This window comes from Rhinoraja longicauda, chromosome 9 (genome assembly GCF_053455715.1).
Source record: "Rhinoraja longicauda isolate Sanriku21f chromosome 9, sRhiLon1.1, whole genome shotgun sequence".
Lineage (NCBI taxonomy): Eukaryota > Metazoa > Chordata > Chondrichthyes > Rajiformes > Arhynchobatidae > Rhinoraja > Rhinoraja longicauda.
The window spans coordinates 68,488,275-68,502,747 of record NC_135961.1 but is presented as its reverse complement, the minus strand read 5'-3'; the positions used below and the strand labels follow the sequence as shown (position 1 = coordinate 68,502,747).

Here is a 14,473-nt window from a genome sequence, read left to right as displayed (position 1 = left end):
GGTTTAATGGGCGATCATTACCTCCGGTCTCCCTGTGAGGCCAATGGGTTGCTGAACGTAGACAGACATTCCTGAACATCCGTAACAGCATCAGAGGGGGTTTGTGGGGATGTCAAAGATGCATTCAAGAGAGAGCTAGATAGAGCTCTTAAGGATAGCGGAGTCAGGGGGTATGGGGAGAAGGCAGGAACGGGGTACTGATTGAGAATGATCAGCCATGATCACATTGAATGGCGGTGCTGGCTCGAAGGGCTGAATGGCCGACTCCTGCACCTATTGTCTGTTATCTTTTGTTTGCCCAGACTCTGCGATGGACTGAAGGCACGTCAATAGACAATAGGTGCAGGAGGAGGCCATTCGGCCCTTCGAGCCAGCACCAACATTCAATGTGATCATGGCTGATCATTCTCAATCAGTACCCCGTTCCTGCCTTCTCCCCATACCCCCTGTCCACCTAATGGAAAACCTGTTTTCCCAATTCTCAATTGGGCAATCATTCAGCAAAGATCTGGAGTAACTCAGCGGGTCAGGCAGCATCTGTGGAGAACATGGATAGGTGACGTTTCACAGAGTGCTGGAGTAACTCAGCAGGTCAGGCAGCATCTCGGGAGAGAAGGAATGGGTGATGTTTCAGGTCGAGACCTGCCGTATGAGAGCGGAGTGGATCCATTTGACTAAAGAAACCAGTTGGACGAACAAACTGCGTTAAAGTGGAAGCCATGTTCCTTTTTTGTTTTGGGGTGGGGAGGGGGGGTGTTGTGGTGGGGGCTGGTGCTAATGATGGAACTGAAACCAGTCATCTGAGGGGTAGGCTGTGTTCTGCAGAATGATTGAGGAGAACAGTCCAAGGACTTTAAAGCTTTCACCATTGCATCTACATAAGTCTTTACTTAAAACATTTCTGTTTCTAGTGTGGGCGCATGAGAAAAACAGGAAAGGTACTGGTGGAGTGTTTTATATGGAATGCAGAAAGCCTTTATTTCTCCTAATGGTGTATATAATTCAGGTGCCCTGCAGGCATGCTTTCAGTAATTCTTTTGCCTGAGGTAACATGGAGCAAAGCCTGTTTTAGAGCCTTAATTATTCTATTGATGCACAAAGCTGGAAAAAGTCATAGCTAGATCCTGGTAGATATTTCCATAAATTATCAATGAATCCCTCCACCGTGAGGCGGTGGGGCATTAGTGGTAAATGAATCTGAAGGCTTTTGTTTTCCGACATAAATGGTAAGTTCTATGTAACGAGGGGTGTGCGTGCAGGGAGATTTATTCACGATGGAGAGGGTCTGACATTAGGTTCAGTTCATCGGCTGTGCTGAATTTTAATCAACGTTGCACACCCATGAAAAACGCGTTAGGAAGGGAATGCAGATACTGGGTTCAGACCGAGCGAGGAAGGGTCTCGACCTGGGTACGTCCCCCATTCCTCCTCCTCTCCAGAGACACTGCCTGTCCCGCTGAGTCGCTCCAGCGTTTTGTGCCTTATCTTCTGTCTGAAGAAGGGTCTTGACTCCTGCACCTATTGTCTGTTGTCTAATGTCTGCCCAGACTCTGCGATGGACCGTCACACATTCAATAGACAATAGACATTAGACAACAGGTGCAGGATGAGGCCATTCGGCCCTTCGAGCCAGCACCGCCATTCACCGTGATCATGGCTGATCACTCACAATCAGTACCCCGTTCCTGCCTTCTCCCCGTACCCCCTGACTCCGCTATCCTTAAGAGCTCTATCCAACTCTCTCTTGAAAAGCATCCAGAGAATTGGCCTCCACTGCCTTCTGAGGCAGAGAATTCCACCGATTCACAACTCTCTGACTGAAAAAGTTTTTCCTCATCTCCGTTCTAAATGGCCTACCCCTTATTCTTAAACTGTGGCCCCTTGTTATGGACTCCCTCTCTCCTGAGATGCTGCCTTGACCCGCTGAGTTACTCCAGCTTTTTGTGATACCCTCGATTTGTACCGGCATCTGCAGTTATTTTCCTGCACATTCCGCCTGTCCATGACATATTTCTGTACGTGGATAATAATAATCCTGTATTCCACACTCAGATTTTCGCAAAAATGTCAGGCTGCTTTTGCTGCTGCTGGATTTTAATAAATTATAATGTAATGGAATAAATGGATCCACCCCACAGTAAATGAACAGCATTGGCTTTAGACGCAGTGATGTTATGTTGGCACATAGCACATCCTCTATGTCTTATTGATGAACCTGTGTCTGCATTTAATTTTGTTTCTTTCGGTTTCGTTACTAACGAAAGAAAAAAAACCCTGTTATGATATTGAAGGGAATTGGGATGGTTAATGTGTGTGTTTTTGTTTTCCTCTTTCCCCCCCCGCCCCCCCCCCCCCCCTCTCAAGTATTTTAAAAGTTGTATTGGGAGGGGGAAGGAGCACTGCTGGAGAAATACAACATGGTTTGCTTGGCCTCCACTCATTTCAGGTCAGGAACAATGTAGGTCACATGCATTGTGGCTTCCCACTCCAACACACACAGGGACTTAACCTCTGCTTCCGAACTGCATCTCCTGCCGAACCAGGACAGAATTTGCACTTCCCAGGCCATCTGACCTGATATCAGATTTGACAATTTATTATCTCGTCCCGCGCTGTGAGTCCGTATCCACCCACGGCCAGCCAGGGACCGACCCAACTTCATCTCGGTTAGTTTGTGGTCACATGCACCGAGGTACAGGGGCGTAGGGGAGAAAAAACTGCAGATGCTGGTTTAAAATCGAAGGTAGACACAAAGTGCTGGAGTAACTCAGCGGGTCAGGCAGCATCTATGGAGAACATGGATAGGTGACGTTTCACAGAGTGCTGGAGTAACTCAGCGGGTCAGGCAGCATCTCTGGAGAGAAGGAATGGGTGACGTTTCGGGTCGAGACGTCACCCACTGGAGAAGGTTCTTGACCCGAAACATCACCCATTCTTTCTCTCCCGAGATGCTCCTGACCCGCTGAGTTACTCCAGCACTCTGTGAAACGTCACCTATCCATGTTCTCCACAGATGCTGCCTGACCCGCTGAGTTACTCCAGCACTCTGTGAAACGTCACCTATCCATGTTCTCCACAGATGCTGCCTGACCCGCTGAGTTACTCCAACATTTTTTGTCTACAGTGAAAAGCTTTTTGTGGCGTGGTATCCAGTCACCGAAAAGACAATGCATGATTACGATGGAGCAGTGTACAGATACAGGATAAGGGAATAAGGGTTTAGTGCAAGGTAAAGCCAGCATTGCCCAGAGGAGGGTAATCAAGAACCAGAGGACATAGGTTTAAGGTGAGGGGGGTAAAGATTTAATAGGAAGCAAGTTTTCCATTCTGAGGGCGATGCGTGTATGGAACGAGCTGCCGGAGGAGGTAGTTGAGGCTGGGACTCTAACAGCATTTGAAAGACATTTGGACAGGTACATGGATAGGACAGGTTTAGAGGGATGTTGGAGTTAAAGGTGACTTAAAATTGGAGAATCCAACATTCACACAGTCTTCCATTCCCCCCCCACCCCCCCCCCCCCCACACCGACCCTGTCTGACTCATTGAGTTCCTCCAGCACTTTGTGTTTGTGATCAGGATTCCAGCATCTGCAGTTCCTTTTGTCTCTTGTCTTTATTTTATTGTGTCTTGTACTAAAGGACCTTGGTGAGACAAGGTTCCACTTACCTGCACCTGAAGCAATGCCTGGCACGGTGGCGCAGCGGTAGAGTTGCTGCCTTACAGCGAATGCAGCGCCGGAGACCCGGGTTCCATCCCGACTACGGGTGCTGTCTGTACGGAGTTTGTACGTTCTCCCCGTGACCTGCGTGGGTCTTCCCCGAGATAGAGTCATATAGTGATACAGCGTGGAAACGGGCCCTTCGACCCAACTCGCCCACACCGCCCAACAATGTCCCAGCTACACTAGTCCCACCTGCCTGCGCTTGGTCCATATCCCTCCAAACCTGTCCTGTGCATGTACCTGCCCAACTGTTTCTTAAACATTGGGATAGTCCCAGCCTCACCTACCTCCTCTGGCAGCTCCTCAGTCTGAAGAAGGGTCTCGACCCGAAATGTCACCCATTCCTTCTCTCCCGAGATGCTGCCTGACCCGCTGAGTTACTCCAGCATTTTGTGAATAAATACCTTCGATTTGTACCAGCATCTGCAGTTATTTTCTTATACCTCCTCTGGCAGCTCGTTCCATTCACCCACTGTGTGAAAAAGTTACCCCTCAGATTCCTATAAAATCTTTCCCCCTTCGCCTTGAACCTCCCACACTCCAAAGACATGCAGGTTTGTAGGTTAATTGGCTTGGTATAAGTGAAAATTGTCCCTAGTGCATGTAGGGTAGTGTTAGTGTACGGGGATCGCTGGGCGGCACGGACCCGGTGGGCCGAAGGGCCTGTTTCAGCGCTGTATCTCTGAACTAAACACAAACTAAACAGTGGCAAACACGGCCCCTTACTGTTGAAAGTGGTAGCCTCTTTGTAGTGCAACATGTACGCAATAGAAAAAGCCTAAATGACGAAGGAGATTGGCTTAAACCTGCAACCTTTGATGTACTGACAGGTGATGGCTTGGACAACAGTATAGCTTCACCGAGCACGGGAGATGACGATGACCCAGACAAGGATAAAAAACGGCAGAAAAAACGAGGCATCTTCCCAAAAGTAGCCACAAACATCATGCGGGCTTGGTTATTCCAACACCTCACAGTAAGTGAAACGTAGCGCCAACACATCTGGAGAGGCCAGTACGCGGAGCTCGGCTGGGGGGCGGGGAGAGGGGCTGACTGAAGCAAGGGGTGTGAGGAGAAAGCAGGAATGGGGTACTGATTGTGGATGATCAGCTGTGATCACATTGAATGGCGGTGCTGGCTCGAAGGGCCGAATGGGCTCCTCCTGCACCTACTGTCTATTGTTTATTGAAGGGCCGAATGGCCTCCTCCTGCACCTATTGTCTATTGTCTATTGAAGGGCCGAATGGCCTACTCCTGCACTTATTTTTCTATGTTTCTATGTTGTTGAGTGGTATCTCCATGGAGCTGAGTGGTACCACCATGGAGTTGAGTGGTACCTTCGTGGAGCTGAGTGGTAACTCCATGAAGATGAGTGGTACCTTCGTGGAGCTGAGTGGTATCTCCATGGAGCTGAGTGGTACCACCATGGAGATGAGTGGTACCTTCGTGAAGCTGGGTGGTAACTCCTTGGCGATGAGTGGTAACTCCATGGAGATGAGTAGTACCACCATGGAGCTGAGTGGTATCACCATGGCGATGAGTGGTACCACCATGGAGCTGAGTGGTATCACCATGGAGATGAGTGGTACCACCGTGGATCTGAGTGGTATCTTCGTGGAGCTGAGTGGTACCTTCATGGAGCTAAGTGGTACCACCATGGAGATGAGTGGTACCTCCGTGGAGATGAGTGGTATCACCATGGATCTGAGTGGTACCACCATGGAGATGGTGCTGAGTGGTGATGGAGATAGTGCTGAGATGGAGATGGGTGGTACCACCATGGTATCTGAGTAAAGAGGTCCTTCTGCAGTTGTACAGGCCCCTGGTGAGACCGCACCTAGAGTATTGTGCGCAGTTTTGGTCTCCTAATTTGAGGAAGGACATCCTTGCTATTGAGGTAGTGTAGCGTAGGTTCACCAGGTTTATCCCCGGGATGGCGGGTCTGTCATATTAGGAAAGATTGGAAAGACAGGGCTTGTATTCACTGGAATTTAGAAGGATGAGAGGGGATCTTATAGAGACGTATAAAATTATAAAAGGACTGGACAAGCTGGATGCAGGAAAGATGTTCCCAATGTTGGGGGAATCCAGAACCAGGGGCCACACAGTCTAAGAATAAAGGGGAAGCCATTTAAAACTGAGGCGAGAAGAAACTTTTTCACCCAGAGAGTTGTGAATGTGTGGAATTCTCTGCCACAGAGGGCAGCGGAGGCCTCCTATGACAGTGCCACCAACCTGGGGATTAACCTCGTGAACCTACGCTGCACTGCCTCAATGGGTACATGGATAGGGAAGGTTGAGGGGATATGGGCCTACAATGATGGGACTGGTGTAGATGGGGCACCTTGGTTGGCATGAACGAGTTGGGCCAAAGGGCCTTACATCCTATGACTCTATGATACCAATTGCTTTCCCCATTTGGCTCTGAGCCTCGATTTACCTCCATTAGTTAAACTAATTTCCCTCATTACACTTAGCTTTAGGTTTGTTATTGCCACGTGTAACGAGGTACAGTGAAAAGCTTTGTTCTGCGTGCTGTCCAAACAGATCAGATAACACCGCACATAAACACAATCAGGTCAAACTCCAGTACAACAGGTGGAGCAAAGGGGAAGATACAGAGTGCAGAATATAGTTCTCAGCATTGTAGCGCATCAGCTCCACAGACAAAGTCCAATGTCTGCAATGGGGTAGAGGTGAATCGGACAGTGCCCTAGCTTATGGAAGGGCCGTTCAGAAGCCTGATAACAGAGGGGGAGATGCTGTTCCTGAGTCTGGTGGTGCGCGCTTTCAAGCTTCTGTACCTTCTGCCGGGCGGGAGCGGGGAGAAGAAGGAATGACCGGGGTGGGACACGGACACGGCTGTGATGGTGTCGGCTGCTCTCCCGAGGCAGCGTGAAGTGTAGATGGAGTCGATGGTGGGGAGTGTGGGGTGTGTGATGGACTGGGCTACATCTATAACTGTGCAATTTCCTGCAGTGTTGGGTACAGCTGTTCTTAAACCAAGCTGTAAAGCAACCCAAGATTTTGGTTTTTCTCGGGCTTCTGCAGAAGGTTTTAAGAGTAATTGGATAATTTCCTCAGTCTAATTTAGAAGGATACGGGCCTAACATAACAAAATAGCTTGGGTGGGGCATCTTGGCCAGCATGCATGAGTTGGGCTGAAGGGCCTGTTTCCATGGGTGTACGACACTAATGACTCCAATTCCGATTCCTAGTCGTTCCTTGCCTGACCAGACACCTCCATCAGTTTGTGTAGGAAGGAACTGCAGACGCTGGTTTGAACCGAAGATAGGCACAAAATGCTGGAGTAACTCAGCGGGACAGGCAGCATCTCTGGAGAGAAGGAATGGGTGACTTTTTTGGGTTGAGACCCCTCTTCAGACTGAAGTCAGGGGAGGGGGAGATACATAGATAAGGAAACGTCACCCATTCCAAAGAATCACTACCCTCCACATGTAAAAATCTGGCCACTTACCTCACCTCTTGTTAAACATCAGGGCAACATGCAGTTGTACAGGGCCCTAGTGAGACCGCACCTGGAGTACCGTGTGCAGTTTTGGTCTCCAAATTTGAGGAAGGATATTCTTGCTATTGAGGGCGTGCAGCGTAGGTTCACCAGGTTAATTCCCGGAATGGCGGGACTGCCGTATATGTTGAAAGACTGGAGCGGCTAGGGTTGTATACACTGGAATTTAGAAGGATGAGAGGGGATCTTATCGAAACGTATAAGATTATTAAGGGGTTGGACACGTTAGAGGCGGGAAACATGTTCCCAATGTTTGTGGAGTCCAGAACCAGGGGCCACAGTTTAAGAATAAGGGGTAGGCCATTTAGAACGGAGATGAGGAAAAACTTTTTCAGTCAGAGAGTTGTAAATCTGTGGAATTCTCTGCCTCGGAAGGCAGTGGAGGCCAATTCTCTGAATGCATTCAAGAGCGAGCTAGATAGAGCTCTTAAGGATAGCGGAGTCAGGGGGTATGGGGAGAAGGCAGGAACGGGGTACTGATTGTGGATGATCAGCCATGATCACATTGAATGGCGGTGCGTACAGGCTCGAAGGGCCGAATGGCCTCCTCCTGCACCCATTGTCTATTGTGGCGCTAGAGACTCGGGTTCGATCCTGACGACGGGTGCTGTTTGTACGGGATTTATATGTTTTCACACAAAGAGTGGTGAATCTGTGGAATTCTCTGCCACAGAAGGTAGTTGAGGCCAGTTCATTGGCTATATTTAAGAGGGAGTTAGATGTGGCCCTTGTGGCTAAAGGGATCAGGGGGTATGGAGAGAAGGCAGGTACGGGATACTGAGTTGGATGATCAGCCATGATCATATTGAATGGTGGTGCTGGCTCGAAGGGCCGAATGGCCTACTCCTGCACCTATTTTCTATGTTTCAATGTTTCTATGTTTCCCCGTATCTACGTGGGTTTTCCACGAGATCTTCGGTTTCCTCGCAATCTCCATAGATTTGTAGATTTTGTCAGGTTTGTAGATTAATTGGCTTGGAATAAATGTAAACTTGTCCCTATAGTGTGTGTGGGGTGGCGTTAAATGCGCGGGGATCGCTGGTTGGCACGGACTCGGTGGGCCGAAGGGCCTGTTTCCGCGCTTTATCTCTAAACCAAACCAAACTAAACATGGGCAGCCCACACGCCGATCATCCAGTGAGATGGTCCACGCAGGTGAATAACTTTCACATCAGCTTTCTCCCATCCTTCAAAGATCAGGTATCAAACGAATAAAAACCTCCGGAAACTATTAACCCGTCATAACACCGTAAAACCAGAGTGTAATCAGATAACTTGCAATTAGTGAGAAATTAGAGGAGCTGGAAAGTGAGCAAACAGCAGTAGCTAAACAAAAGACTTGTTGGAGAATTGCCCTCAGTAATAAATGGAGATTGTTGCAAGCGTTATTGTGGACCCTCCCTGATACTTTAGTGGAAGGGAAGTGAGATGAATGGCCAATTTAACATCAGCAGCCAATGAAGGCCTTTCACCTTGTTTTGTTGTATTATTTCAGCTGTGATTGACCGTAGATTCATTGCAGTGTTACTTGTTCCACATATCATTCATTCATTGTTCTTTATCTCTCTACATCATCGCCTCAGACCAAACACAGGCTCGGCGATCGCTTCGCTCAACACCTTCGTTCAGTCCGCCTTAACCAACCTGATCTCCCGGTGGCCGAGCACTACAACTCCCCCTCCCACTCCCAGTCTGACCTTTCTGTCCTGGGCCTCCTCCAGTGCCATAGTGAGGCCCACCGGAAATTGGAGGAACAGCACCTCATATTTCGCCTGGGTAGCTTGCAGCCCAGCGGTATGAACATTGACTTCTCCAACTTTAGATAGTTCCTCTGTCCCTCTCTTCCCCTCCCCCTTCCCAGATCTCCCTCTATCTTCCTGTCTCCACCTATATCCTTTCTTTGTCCCGCCCCCCCCTGACATCAGTCTGAAGAAGGGTCTCGACCCGAAACGTCACCCATTCCTTCTCTCCCGAGATGCTGCCTGACCCGCTGAGTTACTCCAGCATTTTGTAATGCCTTTGATTTATATCAGCATCTGCAGTTATTTTCTAGCCTATATCTGGCGGCACGGTGGCGCAGCGGTAGAGTTGCCGCCTTACAGCGAATGCAGCGCCGGAGACCCGGGTTCCATCCCGACTACGGGTGCTGTCTTTGTGTGTGGCACATTCCTTGTATGTGTACATACTTGGCCAATAAACTTATTCATTCGTATAAGAAAATAACTGCAGTACAAACTCCGTACAGACTTATTCATTCATTCGTTCGTCTGTACGGAGTTTGTACGTTCTCCCCGTGACCTGCGTGGGTTTTCTCCGAGACCCATGCAGGTCACGGGGAGAGCGTGCAAACTCCGTACAGACAGCACCCGTAGTCGTGATGGAACCCGGGTCTCTGGCATTGTGAGTTGTCTTACTGACATCCTCCTCCCCCCCCCCCCCCCTCTGTTTACCTCACTCCCACAAAGTTTGGCAGTGGCCATTATGGGGAGAATCTTAGTTTAGTTTAGTTTAGTTTAGTTTAGAGATACAGCGCGGAAACAGGCCCTTCGGCCCACCGAGTCCGCACCGACCAGCGATCCCTGCACACTAACACTATCCTACACACACACTGGGGGACAATGTTCACTTTTACCAAGCCAATTAACCTACAAACCACACACACCAGGGACATTTACCAAGCCAATTAACCTACATACTTCTACGTCTTTGGAGTGGGGGAGGAAACCAAAGGTCTTGGAGAAAACCCACGCAGGTCACGGGGAGAACGTACAAACTCCATCCAGGTAGTCGGGATGGAACCCGGGTCTCCGGCGCTGTGAGGCAGCAACTCTACCATAGCGCGATACTGCGATTTACGTCGCTGCTGAGTTACTCCAGCATTTTGTGAATAAATACCTTCGATTTGTACCAGCATCTGCAGTTATTTTCTTATACTACCATAGCACCACAATCTTGCTTGGTCCACTGTAGAAACTTGAAGGGGAGAGAGCAGTAGCTCGGCACCTTAGCACAGTGTGTGTGTGTGTGTGTGTGTGTGTGTGTGTGTTTGCAAAGTGGGATGTGAGATTTCAACCAAGCCTTGAGACAAATTTATCAACTGGGTGGGGTTGATTGGGTGTACATTAAGCAGTAAGTCCTAGCGCAGTTGTGCTGAGTCCATTGTTCCAGTGTAGGCGTGTTACCGAGCGAGGAGGGAAGGAAGGAATGCACAACTTTAAAGAACACTGTATTGACTGATATATCCAAACATGTTGAATTTCCACACTTGGCTGAGAGTGCAAGATAAGATTACTTAAGCTCCAGGAAGGAGCGGTTACATGATCAAGAGGGAGCCCTGTCATCTTAGATTCATGAGGTCATAGAATTAGGTTTTGGATGTTATTATTTTTGTCCCTTATCTTGCGGGGCCTCAGATATTAAAAGCTGCTGCCTCCCTCAAGGCAATGTTTAGTTTGGAGATACAGCGTGGAAACAGGCCCTTCGGCCCACCGAGTCTGTGCCGACCAGCGATCGCCCGTTCACACACTAGTCCCGTGTTGACCCACTTTCTCATCCACTCCCTACACACCAGGGGGCGATTTACAGAGGGGCAGATTAACCCACATACCCGCACGTCTTTGGGATGTGGGAGGGAAACCGGAGCACCCGGAGGAAACCCACGCAGGTCACAGGGAGAACGTGCAAACTCCGCACAGAGGTCAGGATTGAACTTGGGTCTCTGGCGCTGTGAGACCATAGACAATAGGTGCAGGAGGAGGCCATTCGGCCCTTCGAGCCAGCACCGCCATTCAATGTGATCATGGCTGATCATTCTCAATCAGTACCCCGTTCCTGCCTTCTCCCCATACCCCCTGACTCCGCTATCCTTAAGAGCTCTATCTAGCTCTCTCTTGAATGCATTCAGAGAACTGGCCTCCACTGCCTTCTGAGGCAGAGAATTCCACTGATAACAGCTGGGAAGAAACTGTCCCTGAATCTGGAGCTGTGCGTTTCCAAATGCAGGGATAGTCTCTTCCCAGGTGTCATGGAAATGCAGACAAATGGGATTAACCCACTAAACCAACTTGGTCGGCACGGGCAAGGTGGGCCGAAGGGCCTGTGTCTGTGCTGTACTCATCCATGGTTCCATGCCTCTCTCTCACTTTGTTTCGATGCAATCCGATATTAAACGATCGAACTTCATTTATCCCAGGAGGGAAATTGATCTGCCGACAGTCATAAAACACAACAAGATCCATGAAACATGAAATTAAAGTGAGGAGTGGAAAGGATTGGGGGATGTGCAAAGATTGGGGTGGGGGGAGAATGGGGAGGGGGGAGTCAGTCTCAGTCTCTGGAATTTAGAAGGATGAGAGGGGATCTTATCGAAACGTATAAGATTATTAAGGGGTTGGACACGTTAGAGGCAGGAAACATGTTCCCAATGTTGGGAGAGTCCAGAACCAGGGGCCACAGTTTAAGAATAAGGGGTAGGCCATTTAGAACTGAGATGAGGAAAAACATTTTCAGTCAGAGAGTTGTGAATCTGTGAATTCTCTGCCTCAGAAGGCAGTGGAGGCCAAGTCTCTGAATGCATTTAAGAGAGAGCTGAATAGAGCTCTTAAGGATAGCGGAGTCAGGGGGTATGGGGAGAAGGCAGGAACGGGGTACTGATTGTGGATGATCAGCCATGATCACATTGAATGGCGGTGCTGGCTCGAAGGGCCGAATAGCCTCCTCCTGCACCTATTGTCTGTGTTCTATGATACGATATTTATCCCAGGAGGGAAATTGATCTGCCAACAGTCATAAAACCCAAGATACATGAAACGTGAAATTAAAGTGACGAATGGAAAGGATTGGGGATGTGCAAAGATTGGGGGTGGGGGGAGGATGGGGAGGGGGAGTCAGTCTCAGTCTCAGTCTACCCCACGACAAAAGGGGGAGGAGTTGTCCAGTTTGATAGCCGCAGGGAAGAAGGATCTCCTGTGGCATTCTGTGCTGCATTTTGGTGGGACCAGTCTGTTACTGAAGGTGCTCCTCAGGTTGACCAGTGTGTCATGGAGAGGGTGAGCTGTATTGTCCAGGATGCTTCGCAGTTTGAGGAGCATCCTCCCCTCCAAGACCCCCTCCCGTGGATCCAACTCCACTTCCAGCACGAAGCCGGCCTTCCCGATCGGCTTCATCATTATCATCGTATCATTACCCACCGAAAAGACAAGGCATTTAAAATCGCTGAATCTATCACCTGTGCTGATTCATTAACATGTTGCCAAAATGTGTTTGATCTTCACAGGTCAAGGTAAACGTTCAATTAACCAACATAGACAAAAAAAACTGCAGATGCTGGTTTAAATCTAAGGTAGACACACAATGCTGGAGTAACTCAGCGGGTCAGGCAGCAACTGTGGAGAACATGGATAGGTGACGTTTCACAGAGTGCTGGAGTAACTCAGCGGGTCAGGCAGCATCTGTGGGGAACATGGATAGGTGACGTTTCACAGAGTGCTGGAGTAACTCAACGGGTCAGGCAGCATCACTGGAGAGAAGGAATGGGTGACGTTTCGGGTCGAGACCCTTCTTCAGACTGATGTCAGGGGGGTGGGACAAAGGAAGGATATAGGTGGAGACAGGAAGACAGTGGGAGAACTGGGGAGGGGGAGGGGAAGAGAGGGTCAGAGGAACTATCTAAAGTTGGAGAAGTCACCGATCATACCACTGGGGTGTAAGCTGCAACTAACTATGACAAGCTGCTGCCCATAATCATCGCCCCTTGGTACTGACGTTCCAGCGGGTTACACTTTGGGAGCTCTGCATCGGGGAAGAATGTTCGGGGTGATCTCAGGTCATGAGAAGCACTTTAAAATTCCAAGTCCTTCTCTGCCATCATCTTCCACTGTGTGAAATAGCAAGCCACACTTCATCCCAATTAGCAGATGTGTTAAAACTGGAATGGCTCTGTAATTCAACACTGCGCCAAAATGGACTTCCGGTAGATTCCGTGTTGGGCAGTGCTTTTTAAATCGCAGCGGCAGTCTTCATGTCCTTTGGTGGATATGATATTAAGTCAAGTTACTGCGAAATAATATTTTGGTTCAGGGTTTTTTTGTGAGGAGAATGAAAGCTGCCATCATTGGCGTGGTGAGCACTGTTGTCAACTTCCCTTTCATTGCGACAGAACTAATGAAAGCATGTAAGCTGGAAATTATAACCTTGCCAGTGGTCTGTGGCCCTCCTTGGAGGTGTCCGTGTGGCAACGAAAGACCTCTGTGCCTCTTGCAGGTGTAAATTTGCAACAGTAACCACCTCCTTTGTCTTAATAACAGCTCCAGAGGTGTGATACCTCTGCACTAATATCCATCGCTTGAACGGAAATCCACCTTAGAAACCGCCTCCATTTGTGTTACTGTCGTTTAGTTATAGTTTATAGTTTAGTTTAGTTTAGTTTAGTTTAATTTAGTCTAGTTTAATTTAGTTTAAATTAGTTTAGTTTAGTCTAGTTTAGTTTAGACTAGACATACAGCGCGGAAACAGGCCCTTCAGCCCACCAGGTCCCTGCCAACCAGCGATCCCCGCACACCAACAGTATCCCACACACACCAGGGACATTTACAAAGCCAATTAACCTACATACTTCTACGTCTTTGGAGTGTGGGAGGAAACCGAAGATCTCGGAGAAAACCCACGCAGGTCACGGGGAGAACGTGCAAACTCCGTACAGACAGCACCCGTAGTCTGGATTTGTATTTCTGTTCATGAAGTCTTCTGCGGACAGTGGTAATTGACAAATCCACACCGGACTCCTGAAAAGTGTTTCTGATCTGTCGGATCAGAAACACTGGGCCTTCTCCCCATACCCCCTGACTCCGCTATCCTTAAGAGCTCTATCTAGCTCTCTCTTGAATGCATTCAGAGAATTGGCCCCCACTGCCTTCTGAGGCAGAGAATTCCACAGATGCACAACTCTCTGACTGAAAAAGTTTTTCCTCATCTCAGTTCTAAATGGCCTACCCCTTATTCTTAAACTGTGGCCCCTGGTTCTGGACTCCCCCAACATTGGGAACATGTTTCCTGCCTCTAACGTGTCCAACCCCTTAATAATCTTATACGTTTCGATAAGATCCCCTCTCATCCTTCTAAATACAGCTGTAATTTCTACATGGTGAAACCAAAATGTATAAAAATGGCCTTTATTAAAATCTGACAATGTGCACTTTAAGCACACGTGATTTTTTTTCTATTA

The 14,473-nt window shown here is 48.7% G+C and overlaps 1 protein-coding gene across 1 annotated transcript in view; it reads left to right on the top strand.

Annotated features, from left to right (window-relative positions):
* Positions 1-14,473, top strand: part of LOC144597044 (homeobox protein Meis1) — a 211,959-nt gene that overhangs the window by 96,310 nt on the left and 101,176 nt on the right. The window contains exon 4 of the mRNA XM_078405959.1: positions 4,553-4,698. Coding sequence (XP_078262085.1) covers positions 4,553-4,698 — 146 coding nt within the window. The remainder of the gene's footprint in view (positions 1-4,552; positions 4,699-14,473) is intronic.